The sequence below is a fragment of the Nicotiana tomentosiformis genome, chromosome 11, assembly GCF_000390325.3.
Source record: "Nicotiana tomentosiformis chromosome 11, ASM39032v3, whole genome shotgun sequence".
NCBI classification, from domain to species: Eukaryota; Viridiplantae; Streptophyta; class Magnoliopsida; order Solanales; family Solanaceae; genus Nicotiana; species Nicotiana tomentosiformis.
The window spans coordinates 65,442,438-65,466,355 of NC_090822.1; the positions used below are offsets into that span (position 1 = coordinate 65,442,438).

At 35.2% G+C, this 23,918-nt stretch overlaps 1 protein-coding gene across 2 annotated transcripts; it reads left to right on the top strand.

Annotated features, from left to right (window-relative positions):
• Positions 1 to 18,879: 18,879 nt before the first annotated feature.
• LOC104103188 (SH3 domain-containing protein 2-like) lies at positions 18,880 to 23,884 on the top strand. 2 transcript variants are annotated; one of them, XM_009611072.4, is made up of 10 exons: positions 18,885 to 19,112; positions 20,489 to 20,608; positions 20,691 to 20,760; positions 20,848 to 20,999; positions 21,923 to 22,024; positions 22,304 to 22,504; positions 22,599 to 22,661; positions 22,779 to 22,922; positions 23,041 to 23,115; positions 23,650 to 23,884. In XM_009611072.4, exons 1-10 carry the CDS (start codon positions 19,053 to 19,055, stop codon positions 23,764 to 23,766), a joined length of 1,104 nt encoding a protein of 367 aa, XP_009609367.1. In that variant the 5' UTR covers positions 18,885 to 19,052; the 3' UTR covers positions 23,767 to 23,884. The 2 variants fall into 2 exon arrangements, with proteins under 2 accessions (XP_070044609.1, XP_009609367.1); XM_070188508.1 differs by lacking the exon at positions 21,923 to 22,024 and having other exon boundaries at positions 18,880 to 19,112.
• The last annotated feature ends 34 nt before the right edge of the window (positions 23,885 to 23,918 follow it).

Below are 23,918 nucleotides of genomic sequence, written 5' to 3' on the forward strand. Positions count from 1 at the left end.
AATAACGAAATAACTATTTTTATACAATAATCCAAGTATTGGTAGTACAAGTCATGAGCCACTAAGACTTAGATTTACAAAACTGGTATGAAATAAGACAACATATGTTTGAAATATACATAAATAAAATTTAAAATCTAAAACCAAGGACAAGTGGTAGTTATATTCGATAGGTAGGTACATCTTCAATGCCAGCTCCCGCCAAACACAGCAGCATCAGCTCCCAAATCTGCACGCAAAGTGCAGAATTGTAGTATGAGTACAACCGACCCCATATACTCAATAAGTATCATAACTAACATCGGCGAGGTAATAGAGGTAGGAATTATATATAATACTCGCCAATTACCTGTACAGTTCATAATTTCCAATAAGTACAGAACAATAATATGAATGAATCATGAAATTTCAGATAAGATCACCTTGGAGCACGAAATATCTTTAATGTAATCTGCTCAGTCAATAATCCAGCATATAGGAAAGATATGCAAATAATTCAGATAAACAGTCAAGGAGTATTGCAAATAAAGAAGAAATGCAATAATCAAATATCAATCCTTGCGGCGCGCAACCTGATCCAAATAGAAATCACCTCACGACTCTCAGGACTACATCAGAATCTCAATAATCAAACCAAACCAGTAACCAGCTCTCCCACAGCTCACATCAGCCAGAAATCCGTCGGTTTCTCATAATCCGTGTGTACACCATTAAGAGAGAAACATGATAGGGTGACCCTAGAGGAATGGATCTGTATCCACACACTGCACGGATGACTCACTTGCTAATAATATCAACCGCACAGACAACTTACGTGCTTCACGGATAACTCGCGTTCCAATAATATCCATATCTCGATCCGCACAAACAACTCACATGCTAATAATATAATAATCGCACGGACAACTCACGTGTTGATAATCACAATCCGCCCGGCACGATCACATGCTCAATATCACAATCCGTCTGACATGGTTATAGGCACAATATCACAATTCGCCCGGCATGGTCACAAGAACAATATCACAATCCGCCCGGCGTGGTCACAGGCTACCAGTCCCAACTATATCACTCATAAAGCAGATATGAAAGAATACATATACACGATCAAATAACATCAAATTTCATAATCCTAGATTGGTATAAGTGACACGCTAAGGTATATGCATGTGCAAGTATGATATCATAACTCATAACAAGTGAATACATCACAAAATAGCAGCTATCAGGCAAAATCAGGAGATTAACCTCTATGCAACCTAAAACATGGCTCAAATAGCTCACAATAAGGGGTACAAATAAGAGATGCATCACAGTGTGAGGCTTATCAATCAATTCAAGGCATGTCATAGCCTAAGCACCACCCCTAACATGGATAAATACCTCGGTGCTCACACATGGGCTCAACCTCCTCCCTCCCTCCCCCACACACACTATATCCGCACTCATAACACGTAGTTATCACTAATAACTTAAGCGGTAAGTGCTTCAACCGGATACTTACCTCAAGCAAGCCAAACAATAGTCAAGAAATGACATCCCGCACAAATCAACATCCGAAAGGCTCGAAACTAGCCAAAAGTAACTCAAAATCATCAAATGATGCCAAGGGAAACAAACCCAAGCGAAAAAGGTCAATCTTTAATCAAATACTCAAAGTCAATCAAAAAGTTAACCTAGACCCTCATCTCAGAACCCGACAAAACTCATAAATTCTAACAACCTATTCAATTACGAGTCCAACCATACTAATTTCACCCAAATCTGACTCCGGATCGATGTTCAAAATCCAATTATCCACTTTTAGGAAAGTTTACAACCCCCCCCCCCCCCATTTCTCTTTTAAAATCATCAATCAAATGCTAAAATCGAAGATAGAATCATGAAATATAATTAAATTCGAGTCAAAAATACTTACCCCAATCCATGCGGTGAAAATCCTCTCCAAAATTGCCCAAATCCGAGCTCCAAATATCCAAATGTGATAATTGATCAAACCCTCGAATTATATATATTCTGCTAGGCATTTTCGCATATGCGAACAAATATCCGCTTCTGCGGCGTCACTCCTGCGATAAAATCTCCACACCTGCGGTATTCACTGAAGCCTTGACCAACATGTCACGACCCCAATTTTCCTCCGCAGGATATCATGACGGCACCTAGTCTCTAAGATTAAGTAAGCCTAACAAACATGCGGAATAACCAAAATGATAATTTAAATCTCAAAACATCAACAACTATATAAAATAAAATCTGCAGCTCAACATGTACATTTCCCAAAACCCGGTAAAAATATAAGTCACAAGCTCTAGATACAGTACTGAACACTCATATACATCACTATCTATAAAGATGTAAAGAAATAAGGAAAGAACATAATAGAAGGGGACTTCGAGGTCTGCAGACACGGGCAGGTGTACCTTGAAGTCTCCAAAGCAAGCCGCCCACGCGCTAATACCGAAGTTGATAGGGTGTACCTGGATCTGCAAAAAACATGTGCAGAAGCGTAATATAAGTACACCACAACGGTACCCATTAAGTGCTAAGCCTAACCTCGGTAGAGTAGTCACGAGGTCAGGTCAAGGCCCTACAGGAGATAATAAGAAAACAAGACAGAAGATATAATGATATAATGATAATTACAAGGAAATGAAACAATAAAGAATTTACGGAAGGATAACAACACTGAATCTAGGAAGCTAATATAACATGAAAGAAAACAAAGATTTTACATGTTAAGGAAAATAACATCTAAACAAAAAAAATATACAGCAAATAAACAAAGATCAACAGGGGCATACCCGAGGTACCGCCTCGTAATCCCAAATCATAAAAACAAATCACAGTATTTTCTTATATCACCGCGGGAGCCTTTATATTTAGTTTTGAAAATTATTTTTCCCGAAATAGCACCTCGCGTTTTAGCCCACCTTATCACACCGTATAGCTTCTAGTAGTTCCCCTAATAGCCAGACGTATCAAACCCACATTATCTCACCGCATGCGTTTCAACACCCAGACCTTATACCACCGCATGCGTATCAATAATCACAACGATACGGCAGAAACCTCGTACAAATAGTAACAATCGCACGGCAGAAACCTCGTGCAAAGAATAACAATGGCACGACAGAAACATCGTGCACACAGCCAAACAATCAGCTCAACAATAACACGGAAGCCAAAACATAACAACTAAGTAAAATGACACTTCGCAACTTACACCTTGCCTCAATGAAAATCACGGCCTTTGCAGCTCAACACCAAACTAAACAACAAGATATTTCAAGGATAGCAAATTTCAAGTAAAGAATTTTCACAGTTAAATAATGAATACAGAATTAAGAAAGCAAGTAATTCAGCTAAACATGTAGAGTTGCAAATAAGAGATAAGACAAGTAGACATGTGAAATTAGGTTAAACATGGTGACTATAACATGCTAAAGTGACTCAATTAAGGCATGAAAAAGAAACTACGTAGCTAAGACCGGAATCTCAACATTTAGCTCGTGTACGCACTCGTCACCTTGCGTACACAGCCTTCACATATCACAAATTATCACAACAATATCAAATCCTAAGGGAAATTTCCCCCACACAAGGTTAAACAAGTCACTTACCTCAAACCACGCTAAATCAATCAATTGGAAGGCTTTTTCCTCGATTTTCCAACTCTGAACGACTCGGATCTAGCCAAAATAATTTCATACTATAAAATAACTATAGGAAACTAATTTAAATGAATAAATTACGATCTTAGCAAAGAATTGAAAAATCGCCCCAAAACGTCAATCTGGGCCGCGTCTCGGAACCCGGCCAAAATTATAAAAACCGAACACACATTCAATATTGAGTCCAACCATACAAGAATTACACAAATCCGATACTAAAATCCCGCTCAAATCCCCAAAATTCGACCTAAGAAGTTTCCTCTATTTTTTCCCAATTTTAAACTCCAAAACACTAATTAAAAGATATAATTAACAGTAGATTCATGGGAATTAATCAAAAACGAGTCAAGAATCCTTACCCTAACAATTCCTCTGATAGTCCATCAAACTTTCGCCTCAAACCGAGCTCTCAAAGTCTCAAAATGAATTATGAAATCAAACCCTCGAATTCCCGTTTTCTACCCAGTGACTTCCGCTTTTGCGACCAGTGTCTCGCATTTGCAAGCCCGTACCTGCGAAAAACGCATCGCAGGTGCGATCCCAACTTAAGTCCAGGGCTTCCGCTTCTGTGGATAAGGGCTCGCATCTGCGAGACCGCTTTTGCGTAGAAAGGACAGCATCTGCGGTCAAGCCTAAGGCTGTCTCCCTAAGTTTCGCTTCTGCGAAGGTAGCCTCCGCGAGTCCGCTTCTGCGGACAATTGATCGCACCTGCAATTCCAGCTGGCCTAGGCAAAATCCGCTTCTGCAACCAGTGGCTCGCATTTGCGAGCCCGCACCTGCGGCCAATCCCTCCGCAGGTGCGAAGACACCAGAAACAGCCTACCTTCAGCAGACTTACACAAGTCTAAAATGATCTGATATCGATCCGAATCACACTCGGGCCCCCCGGGACCCCGTCCGAGTATACCAACTAGTTCCAAAATACCTAACGGACCTACTCGAGGCCAAAAACCACATCAAACAATATGAATACAATGAATCACAACCCAAATTCAAGCTTAAGCAACTATGAACTTTCAAATTCCGGAACCAACGCCGATACATACCAAAACAACTCCGATTGACACCAAATTTTGCACACAAGTCATAATTTACATTACGGACCTATTTCAGCTTCCGGAATCGAAATTCATCTCCGATATCAAAAATTTCACTCCTGGTCAAACTTCCAAAAATTCCACAAATTTTCAACTTTCACCAATTAACGCCAAAACGACCTACGGATCTCCAAATCAACATCCGAATGATCTCAAATTTTGCATACATGTTCCAAATGACATAACGAACCTATTCCAATTTTCGGAACAATAATCCGAACCCGATATCATCAACGTCAACTCCCGATCAAACTTATAAACCTTTCAAACCTTCAAATTGCCAATTTTGCCAAATATTGCCAAAATCTTCTGAAAACATTCAAGTGCAAATTCGGGCATGCACCCAAATCTAAAATTATCATCCGGACCCAACGGAACCATTAAAACTTTGATTCGGTGTCAAAAATACAAAAGTCAAACCTAATCAACTCTTCCAACTTAAAACTTCCTAGTTGAGAATTATTACTTCAAATCAATCTTGAATCGCTCGAAAACCAAAACCAACGATACACACAAGTCATAATACATCATACGAAACTACTCAGGTCCTCAAATCAGCGAACGGAAATGCAAATACTCAAAATGACCGATCGGGTATTGATTAGAAAAAATAAGACTCTATTTTTTGGTCTCTTCCGTTTTCTTCAATATTCTATGATGGACTGATTTTTGTCCGTTAACTAATTGACAAAAACATGAGTTCTTCTAAAGATCAGAACCAACACTCTCACACTAGCATATTTTGTCAATTACATATAACCAGGACCCTTGAAATACATAAAAGGAATAAAATTTTACGACGTCAATTTGTCTTTCTTAAACAAAATTTGAGAGGGAAACAATATATGCATTCACCCTAAGGCTCTCAGTCAAGTTTTTCAGGCTTTTGTCTCTTAACACAACGAGCAAAGTAAAATTTTAACTTGAAATAACAGATGCATAATACATAATACGTAATACGTAATACGTGCTCAAACAACGTTATTCGACAGACAAAACCAGGTTAAGAAGCAATTAAGGGAAAATGGCCAGATTTGTCCTTGTACTTTGGTAAATAGTTCACATCTATCCTTGGTAATACTTTCGGTCCAAATATGATCTCACCGTCAACAAAGTAGACAGATTCGCCCCTAACTCTAACCGATGTCCACGTGGTATGGGACCCATTCTTTTAAACCTCCAGTTGGTACCCCGATCTCATTTACCACCGGTAAGGCCAATATACCACCGAAAATCACCGAAACCCACTCTCTTCATCAATAATCTATCCTTCATCAAAAAGAAGAGGAAAATAATGTATTCTATGAGAAAAAGAAAGTCTTGATGTACTTGTACTAAATGTAAAAGAACCGAAGAAACCACAAAGTTACATAAATTTTGGACCTGATTTTGACACAAAAAGTAGCGAACCAGCTAAATATGTTGATTGTGGAGGTATTGCAAAGCTCTTGCCTCATGTCTTTTTGCTCAGAGAATACTCAGAAACAAAAGTTTACTAATTTTCCGCTACAACCAAAAATGCACACTTGTATATAGAGCCAGTCTACATTCTACAGGGTACGTTGAGCTTTTTTTTTATCTTCTTGAAAATATAGGTAGGATGTGTTCTTGATAACCTCATTAATTAAGGACAAAAAATAAGCAAATGTTTTACATCCGTTAAACCAAAAAATAGTTTTGGTGGTCAAATTAATATTAAAATAAATCGAGTTTCTAATAATCAATTTTACTTCAATTTTTCGAATATAAAAGAATAAAAAATAATAAAGACTAAATATTCAATGAGAATAGGAAAGAAAATCTTATTGATAATTGTAGTTTCCTTCCAAAAGTTAAGACTAAGAATTTTCAATCAAGGAGAAGTAAGAATAAAAGATTGACGGCATATAATTGTGAATTTCCTGATGATCATACAACATATGGTAAAAGGAATTTATATAAGAATACAATATGTAACTGATTTGCCCCACTCAATTCATGCCCGTTACTAATATTAACTACATTAATTACCCGTTACTTGAATTAACCGTAACGGTTATGGTAATAATAAACAATCGCGCATAATCAGAGATTATGCTGATTCCTTTTTCATATTCGTAGCTATTAACGAATCTTTCCCTTTTTTGGTCTCTTTTTTGGTCTTCAATCATGCATCTCATGCCTATCTCTTTTTCTCCGGCTATTAGATTCGGTATCTTTGTAAATAATTTAGTACCTCGTCATAATGTCAACATACCACTAATACATGTGTCATATCAATTTTTCTACCAATACAACACCCAAATTTCTCCAATATCGCGGTAATGTTAAAGTGCGACGCAGATGGTGCGAGAGCTGTCAAAATATTCAGAGCAAATCAGAGAACTTATCTCTAATACATAAATATTACATGATTTGCTTAACAGATTTCGAAAATATAAATTCAAAAGGTGATTTTGAAGTAGCTGAGCCAAAAACCACTTCACTCAAGTTGCTGTTAGCATTGCAGGTGCTTTAGTAACGGGTAGTGGAAAGTACAGTGACATTATATATCTTGTGGAGTTTGGTGCCATCAATTTAATCGAGCAAGATGCGAAGAGAAAAAAAATACTCTTTTATGACATAAAGTGGGTGTAGCATGCCAACAAGATCTGATATGGTTCCATTGGGTAGTGATACTTTGGGCTGTTAATCTCATCGGCGAATTTTATTTGAATTTCTTGCCAGAAATGGGAAAAGGAAGGGCAGGTGAAAAAGGGTACCCAGCGGGCGGTTTAATAGAAAAGGTCCTATTCTACATGGACATCCGTTAAGATTAGGGATAAATCTATCTACTAATTTGTTAACGGTGAACGGTGAGGTTATATTTATATATATATATATACATATATATATATTATAACGAATGATAGATTTGAACTATTTATAAATTTGGATCTTTTCTCAATAATTAAACATGGCTATGATACCAATGTTATTTCAATTAGTAATAGGAACATAGATTGTGTAGCGAAAGTTTTGCATAACCTATTTCGATCAATTGTTCTAAGCCAACTTTGTCTCTCTTGATGGCTTCTTCTTTTACAATGTATTTTCTTTCTTTTTAGGAAGAATTTCTCCAACATAATTTCTCTGTTGAAGGAAAGCCATTTAAAGAAGGAAAGTTGTAAGAAAAATTACCAATCAAATAAATTGATCCCACACTCACACTTTTGTAATATGCGGTATTTGTTTTTAGGAGTTAAAACTTCCTTAAGGTAGTTTTTTAAAGTACATCTCCTCTAAACGGGTTGCAGGGTCGGATCAGTCCATATGGACTACCTGCGATCCAAATCGAATATCCCACATATTCCGACTAATTTGATCACTGCTTCTTATGCACATAAAGTTCATCTATTAAATAACACCAATTATGGTAGAACAAGAAAGCATAATGAATCCGGACCACTAAAGAATGTGTTCCTTAGACTTCCCAACTAAATAAAAAAACATCTACTGTAATACAAGTCGTAAATTTGAAGCCTTAAAATTAAAGTAGCAAATAAAAATATTTCTAACGCATGTGATTGTCAATCATAATTGTTAGCGTGGGCTGCAACGCGATCTGTCTTCTCGCTTTCGGCTGCAAGACAGGCCAATATAGAAGTTTATATGCCTAAGTTTGCCAATACAACTGAACTTTCTTGAAATAAAAATAGGATTAATGGAAAACAGTACCTAGTTTTACATTTCACATTCCGTTAATTACTAACTTAATATATTATTTGTGTTGTATTTTTTGCCTTTGAAGTTGTGACTATACTTTTACAAATGGTGACATAATTCTAGCATCAAGTAATTAATTCCCTTCTATAATTGATGCTCAAGTTATTTGGCCTTTGGACTAAGGCCGAACTACGGTGACAGGCTGACATGTCACAACTAATGCTAGAGTGAATACTGAATTTTAGGAGGGTACATAGGTCGGGTTGGTTCAAATTTTTCAATTACCAAATCAAACTAATGGTGACGAGTTTTTAAATCTATAAACCAAACCAACAAAATCGGATTTTTCAATCTCGATTTTTCTCGGGTTTTTCGATTATTTTTTTTTTTGATTTTCGGGTTTTCGGATTTTTTTCCGGTAAAGTCTTCATAGCACAAAATATGTAACTTGTGCTCCAAATATTTCTTTAGTCCTAGTAAGATACAACTGTATAATATATTTTTCAAGAAAATAACACAATAATATAAGATAAGTCATAGCATTATACTAAAATATTCAATAACAAAGATAATAAAATTGCATAAAGTGTTATGAGATGAATGCACGTGATTGAGATGAATGCATTTGTATGTCCATTTAACGTACTTTGTATTCATGTACTCAATTAAGAAGTACATTAACTTATAACCTTTGAATGTATTTGTACATTTATAAATAGGGAACTTTTGACCCTATAAAAAATACCCCAAGAAGAGAAATAACAAAATCATTCTCCCTCCTATATATCTTGTCTCAATTACTATATTGTTCTAGTTTGCTCTTATTTCTTAATACGTTATCAGCACGAAGTTTTAACCAACTGAGGTTATCTGCTTCATTCGAATTTTATCTTCTTCCAAAAAGAGGTAATTAATTTCTTTTCCAATTCAGCTATACATTTTTATGTTTATAACATTTCTACTAGGATCTTCTTTAACCTGCAATTTAATTACCATATGCGTAACTTATTTTGAATATGATTATAATAATTGCCTTGGTATGAAAACAATAAGCTTCGGTTAAATTGTTATTTCATTATATAATCCACGAAGAAGTTTCAACCTACGCATAAATAGATAAGTATTAAATTGAATTACCATGATTAGACTAATTAATCTCACATCCAAATATTATGACAGATTAGGCATTTAGAAGGAATTCTTGCAAAATTTTCAAAAGGTTTAAGCGTATCTTCAATGAATTTATCATCTAAGTGTACAAACTAGTTAATGACTTAACTATTAGATGAATCGTATTCAATGTTGAAACTTAGCAGAATTGATATTATTTAGTTTTATGCCTACTTAACTTATTGAAACGTCTTCTAAGTAGAACAAAATATACTAGTACATATTAATGAGAGTACTTTAACTTATTTATACTCTGAAAATATACTTACATGTCTAAAGTTCTTGTGTATAATATTAAGTACTAATTCATCATCGCACTACATATAATTGTTTGTTCTAGCAATTATATAGAGAATGTTAATACACGATTATATTCTGCATTATTTTTTTCATTGATAATGATTCTTATCATTCTAATTCACTTATTTTCTACGATAGTTTTCACTATATCAAATTTGTCCAAACTTGAATTTGTGGTACTTGACATCTTTGGGAATAACTATTTGCCATGGGTACTTGATGCTGAAATTCACCTTGACGCTAAAGGTCTTGGTGACACTATTAAAGAAGAAAATAAAGCATCAAGTCAGGATAAGGCGAAAGCCATGATTTTCCTTCGTCATCATCTTGATGAAGGGTTAAAAAGTGAATATTTAACCTTGAAAGATCCATTTCAACTGTGGACTAGTTTGAAGGAACGATATGACCACCTAAAGGCCACGGTATTGCCAAGAGCTCGTCGTGAGTGGATGCACTTACGGCTACAAGATTATAAGACCATAAATAAATATAATTTTATTGTATATAGAATAATTTCCCAACTAAAATTATGTGGGGAACCTATGAATGATGAGGACATGTTGGAGAAGACGTTTTCCACTTTTCATGCCTCAAATATGGTGTTATAGCAGCAATACCGTGAAAAAAGCTTTAAGAAATATTCTGAGTTAATTTCATGCCTTTTGGTGGCTGAACAACTAAATGCCCTTTTAATGAAAAATCATGAAGCCCGCCCCACTGGATCAACTCCATTTCTATAAGCGAATCTGGGAACGATAGATTCAAAGTCTGAAAAAAAATAAAATAATTATCATGACCGTATAAATATACGTGAACATGGTAAGGGGCGAAATAATAATCTCCATGGTGGTGGTCGTTATAAACAAGAGAACAATAAGGGTTCTTAGAATAATCCTTCAAAAGGCAAAGGTAATATTTGCCAGTGATATGGTATAAAAAATCATTGGGCACGAATTTGTCGTACACCTACATTTTGTCAAACTTTATCAAGCATCTATAAAAGGAAAACAAAATAAATTTGAGACTCACTTGACCTTTCAAAATGATGTTGAGGCAGGCCCTATGAATAATCATGATAAAGTTGAAGCAAACTTTGCCTATAAAGATGATATTTTTGAAGGCCTTGCAGATATTACTCATTTAGAAGCTGGGGACTTCTTTGAGCATCATAACTGAAGACTTATTATTGGAAAATATATTAAAAGATAAGAGATATTTCTCTTATTTAATTATGAAAGAAGCCAATGTCATAACAATATCTGGTAGTATAAAATTAATTGAGGGCTCTGAAAAAGCGACTGTATTACTACCAGGAGGAACTATATTGGCTGTTAATGATGCATTATATTGTAGTAGGTCTCAAAGAAACTTGTTGAGTTTTAAAGATATTCGCCAAAATGGCTATCATATTGAGACCACCAATGAAGGAAAGGTTGAATACCTCTATATTACTACAATAAAAGCGGAAAAAAGTATGTGCTTGAAAAGCTTCCCGCATTTTTCTTCGGATTATACTACACGAGTATTAGTGTAGTTGAATCACATGCCATAGTAAACAAGGAGTTTACTAATAATTTTATTATTTGGCATGACCGGTTGGGCCATCCCGATTATAATATGATGCGCAAAATAATTGAGAATTCACATGGTCATTCATTGAAGAACCAGAAGATTCTTCAAACTAAAGAATTCTCTTATGCTGCATGTTCTCAAGGAAAACTGATTATTAGACCATAAGTAATTAAAGTTGGAGTTGAATCTCTTGTATTTTTGGAACGTATACAAGGTGATATATGTGGGCTCATACACCCTCCATATGGACCATTCAGATATTATATGGTTTTGATAGATGCATCTACAAGATGGTCATATGTGTGCATGTTATCAATCCGCAATTTGGCCTTTGTGAGGTTACTAGCTCATTTAATAAGATTAAGAGCACAGTTTCCAGATTATGAAATTAAGATACTTCGTCTTGATAATGCTGGTGAATTTACGTCTCAGGCCTTTAATGATTATTGCATATCAACTAGGATAACAATTGAGCATCCAGTTACTCATGTTCATACTCAAAATGGTCTAGCGGAATCATTGATCAAACGCCTCCAATTAATTGCTAGACCAATGCTTAAGAGAATAAAACTTCCCATTTCAACATGGGGCCATGCTATTTTGCATGCATCAGCTCTTGTGCGGATCAGACACACAAGTTATCATAAAGTCTCCCCAATACAATTGGCTTTTGGTTAGGAGTCAAATATTTTCCATCTTAGAATATTTGGATGTGCATTATATGTTCCAATTGTTCTACCCCAACGCACAAATATGGGACCCCAAAGAAGATTGGGGATATATGTTGGGTATGGATCTCATTCTATTATAAAATATTTGAAACCTATGACTGGAGATTTATTTACGGCAAGATTTGCTGATTGCCATTTTGATGAATCAGTATACCCAATATTACGGGGAGAAAATAAGCAATCGTAAAAAGAGATATATTGGAATGCATTATCACTATCTCATTTAGATCCTCGAACAAATCAATGCGAACACGAGGTTCACTAGATAATTTATTTACAAAATATTGCAAATCAACCGCCAGATGCATTATCTAACCTACCAAGGGTGACTAAGTCACATATTCCAGCTGCTAATGCTTATGTTCGAATTGATGTCCCGGTTGAACAATCTATAAATACAAATGAGTCTAAGCCACTCTTGAAACGTGGTAGACCAATTGGTTCCAAAGATAAAAATCCTTGAAAGCCAAAAGGAGCAAATGATCTAGAAAATCATAATATGGAGGCAATTGCTCAAAAAGAGGCCTGTGACATAACAAATGATAAGACCTCAGAGGAGGTCCAGGTACCTGAAAATAGTAAGAATGAAGAGATCTCAATATGTTATGTCTCTACGAAAAAAAAGTGGAACCGAAATAATATTATTGTCAACAACATTTTTGCTTTTAATATTGCTGTTGAGATAATGCAACACGATGAGGATCTTGAACTAAGATCTGTCGATGAATGTAGACAGAGAAATGATTGGCCAAAATAGAAAGACGCTATCCAGGCAGAATTAGCGTCACTTGAAAAATGTGAAGTATTTGGACGTATATTCCGAACACCTGAAGGAATAAAGCCAGTGGGATACAAATAGGGTTTTATGCGAAAACGAAATGATAAAAATGAAGTCGTTAGATATAAAACACGACTTGTGGCACAAGGATTTTCGCAAAGACCTGGCATTGATTATATGGAGACATATTCTCCTATGGCGGATGCAATCACTTTCAGGTATCTTATAAATTTGGCAGTCCATGAAAAACTTGATATGCGTCTGATGGATGTTGTCACAGCCTACTTGTATGGCACTAGACAACGAAATTTATATGAAAATCCATGAAGGGCTTAAAGTTCCTGAAACTAATAAAAGTTTTCGGGAAACTTATTCAATAAAGCTTCAAAAATTCTTATATGGATTGAAACAATCAGGGCGAATGTGGTATAATCGCCTGAGTGAGTATTTGCTGAAAGAATGGTATAAGAATGATCCAATTTGTCCTTGTGTATTTATAAGAAGGTCTGGACCTGAATTTGTTATAATTGTTGTGTATGTTGATGATCTAAATATCATTGGAACTCCTGGAGAGCTTACAAAAGCAGTAGACTGTTTGAAGAAAGAGTTTGTACCTTTATAAATAGGGAACTTTTGACCCTATGAAAAATACTCCAAGAGGAGAAATAACAAAATCATTCTCCCTCCTATATATCTTGTCTCAATTACTATATTATTCTAGTTTGCTCTCATTTCTTAATATAAAGCAAATATTACTAATTAATAAGCCATAATAAAAATTAACATATTCTGAAAATACTATATAGGTCATGCTAAAATAAGTATAGCTAATAAGTACTATTAATTACATAACTAAGCACTAAAAAAAAGATAAACTAAGTTATGCATTTTCATTATAAACCAATGTAAAACTAAAAAATAGATATCCAACACTATCACCATTCCTAGTATTGAATTGAATTTCTTTTGTTAGCATTAATATTGATTTAAACTTTGTTTGAGTTACTATATTTATGGGCTATAAAATTTATTTACCATTCAAAAATATTAAAGTCCAAACTTGAAATAATATGTTAAAAGATAAAACTGTAAAAATAAATTAAGAAATATTTATAAATTACATTATATTAAATATTTATATGTATAAAATATTTTTAAAAATTATATAAATATACTATCGGGTTGGTTTGGTTTCGGTTTGACTAATTTTAGTTAAAACAACCCAAACCAAATCAGTTATGGTCAGGTTTATTTTTCCAATACCAAATCAGATCAAACCAAACCACAATCAGATTTTTTTCTGGTTTGACTCGGATTATCGGTTTGGTACGGTCTTGACACGCCCCGAACCTGGGCCTGGATGTAACACGACAACTGGTGCCTGACTACATACGACCGAGTGAACCAACTGGCTGACTGAATCAATATGTGATATCATAACATATTGAATGCAGAATATAAGCTAACACATGCTGATATACTGAAAGTCTGAATGATATAAATCAAAGTGCGAAAACACTAATATAAGTCTAAAACATATTTGTAGTCAACATTGCTTAACATGAAAAGCATGTGACTCTGTCTAACTGTTACTCTAGTCTATGAAGCCTCTAATGAACTACTGAAAATACCGACTGTCTGTAAATACTGAAAGACTGTAAAGTAATGGTGATGCCCCGAAAGAACTAGGGATCACCAAATAGCTGGTACGAGAATCCTAGCGTTCTGAATCGTCAACTTGTAATCGTTACCTGCGTCGCAAGATGCAAGCCCCGGGCAAAAGGGATGCCAGTACATTTGAATTACACTGGTATGTAAAACAACCGAAAGAAAGAACTATAAATACTGAAACTGAACTGATAACTGAGAACTGAACTGATAACTGAGATGATAACTAATATTTGATAATTGAAATGATAATTGATAACTGAACAAGGACGAAAGGATATGAATACTCCCTCTTCTGAATGATGAACCACATGTTTATCTGAATAAATAATTTATGGCCTCGGGCCCAATATACATGTGCACAAACTACGGCCTCGGCCCAAGTATACGTATACATAACTGCGGCCTTAGGCCCAAAGATGCGTAAAGCATAAACTTGGGCCTCAGACCCAAAGATGCATAAAGCATAAATTGCGGCCTCAGGCCCAAATACAGGTGTTCAACATTTAAGGATTTAAAATTAGGAACTGAGAATCATACTATAATACATAATACTGAAATACTGAATCATATTGAGTTACACGATACTGGAATGTTGAATAGGACTAGACTGAGACATGTATACGATACTGGAATGCTGAATAGGACTAGACTGAGACATGTATTCATGAACTGATTATGAAAACTAAAACTTCAACTGCTTATGACATGCTGAGTAATCTAGACTGACACTCATGGGCATCAAACCCAACCCTATGTTGATTACGCACTGAGCTCACAATGTTCAGAATGACAGTCATGAACGAGTTATGAAGCTAGAGAATAGAATTTCTACAACTATTCAAGGAACTAGGATTAACTATATTTCTGAGGCAATTAGTAACGTCGTAAAAGAAATGTAGTGTAGAAAAAATTATTAACATTCCCAAACATAGAGAGTTAGCCTCACATGCTTTGAATCTGGCCTTTTTAAGTATATCACAATGTTCGTCACCTCTTTTAACGATAATCTATGGCAATATATATCAAGAGGAACTAATATTTGCACTTATCCTTATGTTTTTGTCACTTAGACATTTTATAAACTACTTGGTGGGCATAAAGCTTCATAACCCTTATTAATGGTATTTTTATACCCAACAACCCATTCTCTTGTTCCTAGATAATTCTAAAATCTCAAATTGCTATAATCAATATCATTCTTCATCACTCATAAGATAAAACAACACCCTTAATCAATAATCAACAACCAACAACCAAAATATATAATCGTTCATGCTTTTCTATCAAACCCATCAACTCATATCTCATGAACTTAGAGTGTATAATCATTAATCTGATGCTATAATCAATTAGAGGGTGAAGATATTACCTTTTTGATGTTCAATCTTCTTGAATTCGAGTTCCAGAGTTTCTTTTCTCAATAATGATGTGCCAATCGATTATCTAATAATTTGGAGGATTTACCCATGTTAATAAGGTATTAGAAAATTAAAATTAACTTAGAATCATCATTAAAACTTACCTTGGATGATGGAGGGACCTTAAAGGGAGTTAAGTTCTTGAGAGCTTCCCTTTCTAGAGCAAGTTTTTGTATTTTGGGTTGTGGGGGACGAGGTAAGGCTTTTAAAAAGATTTCCTGGGTGCGCTTCCACGCAGCTGAAGGCCCAACCGCGCATCTGGATGCGCATCAAGGGCAGTGGCACTTCCACAAGTGCGCTGCCGCGCACGGGACAACTGGGTGCGCACCTGAGCACGTAGACTGTGCATTCTCTAGTAAAACGTGCATAACCTTTTGCACAGAGATCCATTAGGGCTCCACAATATATCATCGGAAAACTATTTTAATGGGCTACAACTTTAATGTTTTATATTTTCCCAAATTTCTAACGGATATGTATTAAAATCTAGCCGGAAGATAGACCGTCCATAAACTTAGTCAATTTTATCGAATCTTATGCACCTCACTCTCCGTCTTGATTCCAAAATAACTATTTTCACCCATACTCATCCCGATATGACATCACATGTCTAAAATATTATATTAATACTCATTTAAGATATTCACACCTAATTTGAATTTACAGAGTGTTACAGGTCTATCGGTTTTCTTTACACACCCTACTGAATATATAACATACATGTGTTTGTTACCTAGTGTGGTTTAATAATACAATCTTTAAACGACGTTTTTTTAGAGAGGGCTCTTCTTTCGGTTCTCATTTTGTGTTAACCTTTTCAAAACCTAGACATATAATAAGTTCTCTTTTGTTTTTATGTGCTTCGTTTCACCATTAAAAAGATAGTAAAAGCAGAGTAGTCCTGATCAGATAGAGCTGATGGCAAGCGGTGCGGGTGGTACGCGTGCTGGGAATTTTATTTTAACCCGCAAAATTTTAATCCGTCCTGTATCAACACCCGCTTTTACCTGCCCCGCCCCACTTAGGTGTTATTTTTTAAAAATTTTTGTTAGTTTTATTATTTTAATCTTTTGGCTGAAACTTTTTACACTTCTACATATATACTCATACTTTTTATTAATCTTAAAGATTATGAGAGACTTCCGCTAATGAAAGAAGAAGATAAGATACTTACGAAAATTATATCTTGTACAGTTACTTAACAAAAAGTCTTTGATATTACAATAACTATTTTCTTCTTAACTTTTTTCTTTTGTATACACAAACACATATACTATGTATGCCTTTGGACATGAATTTCATTTTTTTTTATCAAATTTGGAATTTCACTAAAATTTGAAGTGAAGATGAAGTTGTGTTTGGTTAGAATTTTTGCAACATATTTGGATGTCTTTTTTTCAACATATTTTGCAACTAAACACTAGCAACCTTCCCATTTTCAAGTGAGATTGAAAAAATTGTAAGATTTTGATAACCAAACATTGTTTTAAAAAAAAAATTGAAAAAAAATAAAATTTCTTATGTCCAAACGGGCTCTATATCATCTTAAAAATGTTTCAGTATCTCTGTTTCTTGCTTCTTTTCGATTACATAAGCAATGTAGAAGGGGACATAGTGATCATATATCGAAACCAAATTTATTTTCACTCTATTAGTATTTAGAAAGAAAAACGCATAGAAGTTTTCATTATTATTCTTTTCTTAAGTTTTAAGTGATTCTAATTAATTTTACGTTTAATGCAGTCTCTCAATATATAATTTCAGAGAAAGAAAGAAATCAGTTCCTGAGAAAGCTATACTTAAAAGAAAAAAATTCAATTCAATCCTTCTAAACTCACCAACTTGATAAATATTAAACTTATTCACAAAGATGGGAATATTTAAGTGGGAATCACGATTCTAAACATTACTGGCAAATAATGAATTTTAATGGCTTTCTGACAGATTATTTTGAATGAAAATGTTTGAAGCGTATCCTAATTAGCATTGAAATCTGAGGTTACCTCCGGATCGAATTTTTCTTCCTAGACTAGATAAAATCCAGATATGTTCAGATTCAATCTCATCAGCAGACTCGAGCAATTTTTCATCCCAACAGAGTCAGCTTTAAAAGTGAAGGGAGGAAACCCACAGCCAGTACCGCACCTGCATAAGATCAAACCTGCCTCGCCCGTATAAGACAAAACTCGACTCGCCTCGCCCCATTGCCATCTCTAAATGATATCTTGTACAATATTTTTCTTGCAAGAACATTGTAAAAGACTAATAGTTTGTTTGGCCAAGTTTCTAAAATCATCATATTTTAGAAAGTGCTTTTCTCAAAAGTATTTTTTAAAAAAATATTTTTGGCAAGAAACAGTTTGTGTTTAGTTTATCAATTTGAGAAGTACTTTTAAAAAGTAATTTTAAGCGTATTTTTCTCAAAAGTACTTTTTTAAAAAATATTTTGAGGAGAAACTACTTTTTTCTGTATCTCAAAAACTATTTCTACTTTTACTCAAAATTTTTTTTTTTATTTTAAAAGCTTGACAAAATATCTTAACTTTAAAAAGAGAAAAAAAAACACTTTTTTCCTCCGCTAATAAGTCAATTTTTTTTTCTTCAAAAAACTATGAATATGCAAATTTCAAGTATGTTTTTTTTCCACAACCTCTGATTTTCTAACATATACATTGTCTAAACAACCCGAAATTAGTTAGGTCAAAAAGACCAAAAAGAAGTTACCTGGAGAAAATTAATAAAGGACAAGTGAGATAACGGGCGAAAAAGTGCCAAGTCAAACAGAGGCAAGTACGGAGTCCAACAAGTTTCAAACAAAAGTAACAAGAATCGAGCTTAGCAGAGTTCCGTCCGACACATTTTTTGAAACAGAAAGTTGAGACAACTCTCCCTCTTCTTTTCACCACTCTCTCTCTCTCTCTCTGCTGACTGCTGTGGACTGTGGTGGTGTGAAAGAAATGGAAGCAATCAAAAAACAAGCTACTAAGCTCAGAGAACAAGTTGCCAAACAACAACAGGTAATTTCCCTCTTTCTATCTTTGTATATATATATATATATATATATATATGCCAGTTCTTCCATATCTATATATAGGTGAAGAAATGAACCCTAACTGTACTCTTAACTCTTTCTCTTGTTTTTTTTTCCTTTTTCTTTTCTGAAAAAAAAGAAAATAATAAATGACATGGTCTGGGGCAGACTCTTCTGTGTAAAGCTTTAATCCTTTTAAGAATAAAATGACATATTCAGAAACTACATAGAGCTATTGTAAATCACAAATTTTATGTAGTTAAGAATAATATATATTTAAGTTTGAACATTAAAAGAGAAAACAGTTTGACCTCAAATAGTAACAGTGCCAAAGAATTTGGGACAGAGGAGTATGTTCTTCAAGCTGCTCTTTTTTTTTTCTTTTGTGACTAGGAAGAATAGTTAGTTTTAGCTCTTCACTTTTGTTCGTCGGATTCGTTTTCTTCTAAATTCGTTTATTTTGGAACAAAGATCCCTTCTTTTTCTCTTTTTCTTTGTGGGATTTAAGATGGAGCTTTAGTTAGGATCATGGGTTGACACAAGAAGGGTAAGAGTGAATCATCTAGTGCATTTGATTCCCAAAGATGGACTTAGTAGTGGATTCTAGATTTATAAATGTAACGAAAAAAATGTGGTTCTATTAATCTGTCTTTATCTTTGATAGCAATTGCTGAAGTTAGTTGCCTAATTTATGGTAACGGAAGGAAGAGGATGTGGCAGTTGAGGACCTTCTCTTTCCGGTAAGGAAGAGTTGATGCTCATAGTTTAGCTTTGAATCCATCGTAGCTGGTCTCAAGCTTTGAGACACGAGAATGGAATCTGATTCATCTTTGAACTTTGTAACTCGGTGATTAACACCAACAACATCCATTGGAAGCAGAGGCGGATGCAACGTGTTAGTACCCGGTTCATCTCAACCCAATACTTTTGACGCAGAGCATAAATTCATGTGTAAACCTATAACCTTAAAAATACAATGAGTTTAATTCTAAGAACCTTAAAGGTTGAACCCTTAAAGCTTAAATCATGGATCCGCCTCTGACCGGAAGGAGAAGGTCCTTGACAACAATATCGAGTAGCATCAGTTTAGATGTAGGTGAGCACCTTCGTAAATCCTTGCTCTATTGTAACCGTACATTGAATATGTCAGAGTTTAAGACATGGGAAGAAAGAATTCCTCTTGTGTTCATTTGTGTCTTAATTAGCCCTATTTATATGGGGTATTTACGTAGTACTAAACCCTTCTCTATCAATGTGGAACACTATACATATTACTATACATACTAACTCTCTAACACTCCCCTCAAGCCGGTGCATGTAAACAATGCGCCTTTGTTGATTCTTTGCTATTTTTATGCTTAGGCTGTCTTCAAACAATTTGCTAGTGGACTAGGTGGCCAAGATAATAGTGTTACTGATGAAGTAGAGTTGCAACAGCATCAAAAACTTGAGAAGCTGTACATTTCTACTCGTGCTGGCAAGGTTTGACAAAACTCCCCCATTTTAGAATGTCTTTTTTGGATTCTTTTTTTTCTTTATCCTTTGTATCCTGTTCTATCACTAGCACTTCCAAAGAGATATTGTCCGAGGTGTTGAAGGCTACATCATCAGTGGCTCAAAGCAAATTGAAATTGGTCAGTCACTGAAATTTCTTCTTATGTAGATACGTAATCTCTAAGGCTTATTTTTTCACTAAGGTCCTACATACATTCTTTTTTTAGGTACTAGGTTGGCAGAAGATAGCCGAAAATATGGGGCTGAAAACACATGTACAAGTGGCAATACGTTATCTAAAGCAGCATTAAGTTATAGTAGGGCTCAAGCTGAAATTGAGAAGGAACGTGAGGATCTATTGAAAGCCCTTGGGACACAGGTTTGGATCTATTGAAAGCCCTTCTTCATTATCATGTTGTGTTCCATCAAATTTTGTTTTCCGTGCAAAGGAATGAGAGGTGCTGATTCAGGCTGCACTAGGAAAAAAATAAGATAGAAAAAAGTGAAATCTATATAGTGATGGACTGTGATTTAAAGGTATCTTTACGAAATTTTTGAGTCAATGATATTTGGATAAGTTGATCATATCTAGGTACTATATCTTCTGTGTTTTCCTTTTTGCTTTATTTGTCTTAGAAGTACTGCTAGATAGTGAATGCTAGAGTATTGTCGTATACGACAGAGAATTCAGTTAATCTGCAATCATGAGTTCCTGATCTCCAAACCTTTCAAATGCAGCTCATGTAAAAATTAATATTGTTACTTTTACAATGAAATGAGGCTGGAGAGTACACGTGAGCAAACTGTTTATGTTCAGCTACCTGTGCCTGGAAAAGTGCAGGAGAGCAGTCTTACAAATAACCAACCAAACTTAGCTAAATTAGCTTACAATGTCTACAACTCAAATCTAAAGGTCAAAACATTATCTTGGTAATTTTTATTAAGTTAGCCTAGTTTAAGATTGATGAGATATATGTTGTGACTTTTTATAGACAATTATTTATTTCCTTTCATCCTTTTCTATTTTGCTTGATATAATGAATGTCCCATTATTAGTAGTTTTCATTGTCACAATAACACCATAGCTGTTTATTTGTAACCTGCATTTCATCTTCCAGATGTTCTGGACTTTGTGTATATATAAGCGCTAGATTTCCCTTGTTAGTTGTTACCAAACGAGCAGTGCCACAAAGAGCTTTCTAATCAGATGATTTAGATCTTTCTTTGTAATTAATTCATTCATGAAATAGTAATCTAAGTATGGAAATTGTCTTCAATTCTTTATTAAGTTTCAAACTTCAGGTCGCTGAGCCTTTAAGAGCAATGGTTGTGGGAGCTCCACTGGAGGATGCTCGACAACTTGCTCAGCGTTATGATAGAGTTAGGCAGGAAGCTGAAGCTCAGGTAAACTTTAAAGAAGAGAAGTGTGTTCACTTGAAGTATTCCCTCTCTATCCACGTATTGTTGTCTTTCCACGTTAATCATTCCAGTCAGTATGCTAATATTTTTTATTACTAAACTGTAGCTAATATTTGAAACTGAGGCGTGGTTCATTATTTGACTGATTGACTAAACTATTGCCACTTATCGTTTATAAATTGATATCTAGTCATGTATCACTGAGTTACTTGCATTATATCTTGAATTTCTGTAGTTATGCCTACCTTCTTTGGAATAAATCAGGCTATCGAAGTTTCCAGACGGCAGGCTAAATTGAGGGAATCCAATGGTAATCCTGAAAGTGCATCAAAGCTGGAAGCTGCTGAAGCAAAACTTAAGGACCTAAAGTCAAACATGGCTACTTTGGGAAAAGAAGCTTTTGCTGCCATGACTGCTGTTGAAGCTCAACAACAGAGGTTAACACTCCAACGGCTCGTAGCCATGGTAATATTTGTTTCATTTTACTACTGTAAATCAGTTTTTCCTTTTTCAATCAGAGATCTCCATCAAAAGCCCCTTCACTGATTTCTTGTTTAAGGTTGAGGCACAACGTCATTATCATCAGCGAGTTCTGCAAATCCTTGATCAGCTTGAGGCAGAGGTGCGCTCTTTCTCTATCAAAATTGTTGGTGGTATCTTAGTAGTTTTACATCTAGTCTCCTGACTGGTTTGTCACTTTTAAATGTTGGGGATTGATGAATGCTCTTTGAGTGCATAGATGATGTCAGAGCGTCAAAGAATTGAAGCATCTCCTAGTTATAATCCGATGCCTCCTCCCCCAGCTTATACTGAAGTTAATGGTGGACTTGCTTCTCAGTCATATGATGGATCCATAGATGGGAAAACTTATTTCTTGGCAGAGGTGATGGTTACTCTGCCTCTCTCTCGCGTTCTTATGAATCAATAAACATGATGGATGACTCTCTTTGTGTTTTTACTTAATTTTAGCTTTTTATTTGTTTATACGTCTCTTACGGCAGGTCGTACACCCATATGAAGCTGAGTCAGCTGTAGAGCTCACATTATCAGTTGGTGACTATGTAGTTGTTCGAAAAGTAAGCTTAGCTCTCTGTCTAATGTTATCGGTAATATTTTTCTTTCTGATGCTTCGTTGTCACAGTACGTGCGAATACCCTACTCCCCCCATATCCCCAACCTCCAACACGCCGACCCCTCCGCATGAGTATCTGGTTGACAGAAAATCATTATCCATTCTGATAAGTTGATTAACTTTCTGTGACCATGGTGCATCTGGAATAGGGTACTAGCATTACCACCATGCTTTCTTCAACCGGTAATAATGTATAGTCATGGTTGTCTAGCACTAGCTTAGTATTGAGTACCCATTTTCGGTAAATTCTTTTGTTAGATTCTTGAAGGATCCCATTATAAGAGCTTCTGAACGGATTACTTGCCGGTCCTTCACTTTATGCAATGTCAATTTTGTTACACTAACGTCATTTATGTTGTGTATTCTGATCTTCTTTGGCAAAAGTGATCACTGGTTGTTTGAGATTTCCCCTTTCTGAATTCTATTCCTTCTCCATCCATGTATTAGCTGACATTGTTTTTTTTTGTTTCCCGAAAAGGTGTCAAACAATGGCTGGGCTGAAGGTGAGTGCAAGGGGAATGCAGGTTGGTTCCCATTTGGGTATGTAGAAAGACGAGAACGCATTCTTGCAACCAAGGTAGCTGAAGTTTTCTAAATGCTGCCATGTTGCAAGTTTGACATTTGTGACTATGTATGCACTTGAATCTCTGACTGTCTTATGTTTGCATTTGTATCATATTCTTGCAGTAAAAATGACTTTCTTGTCTTCTTCACTTTGGACTGACTTTACCATATTTCTATTTCTTT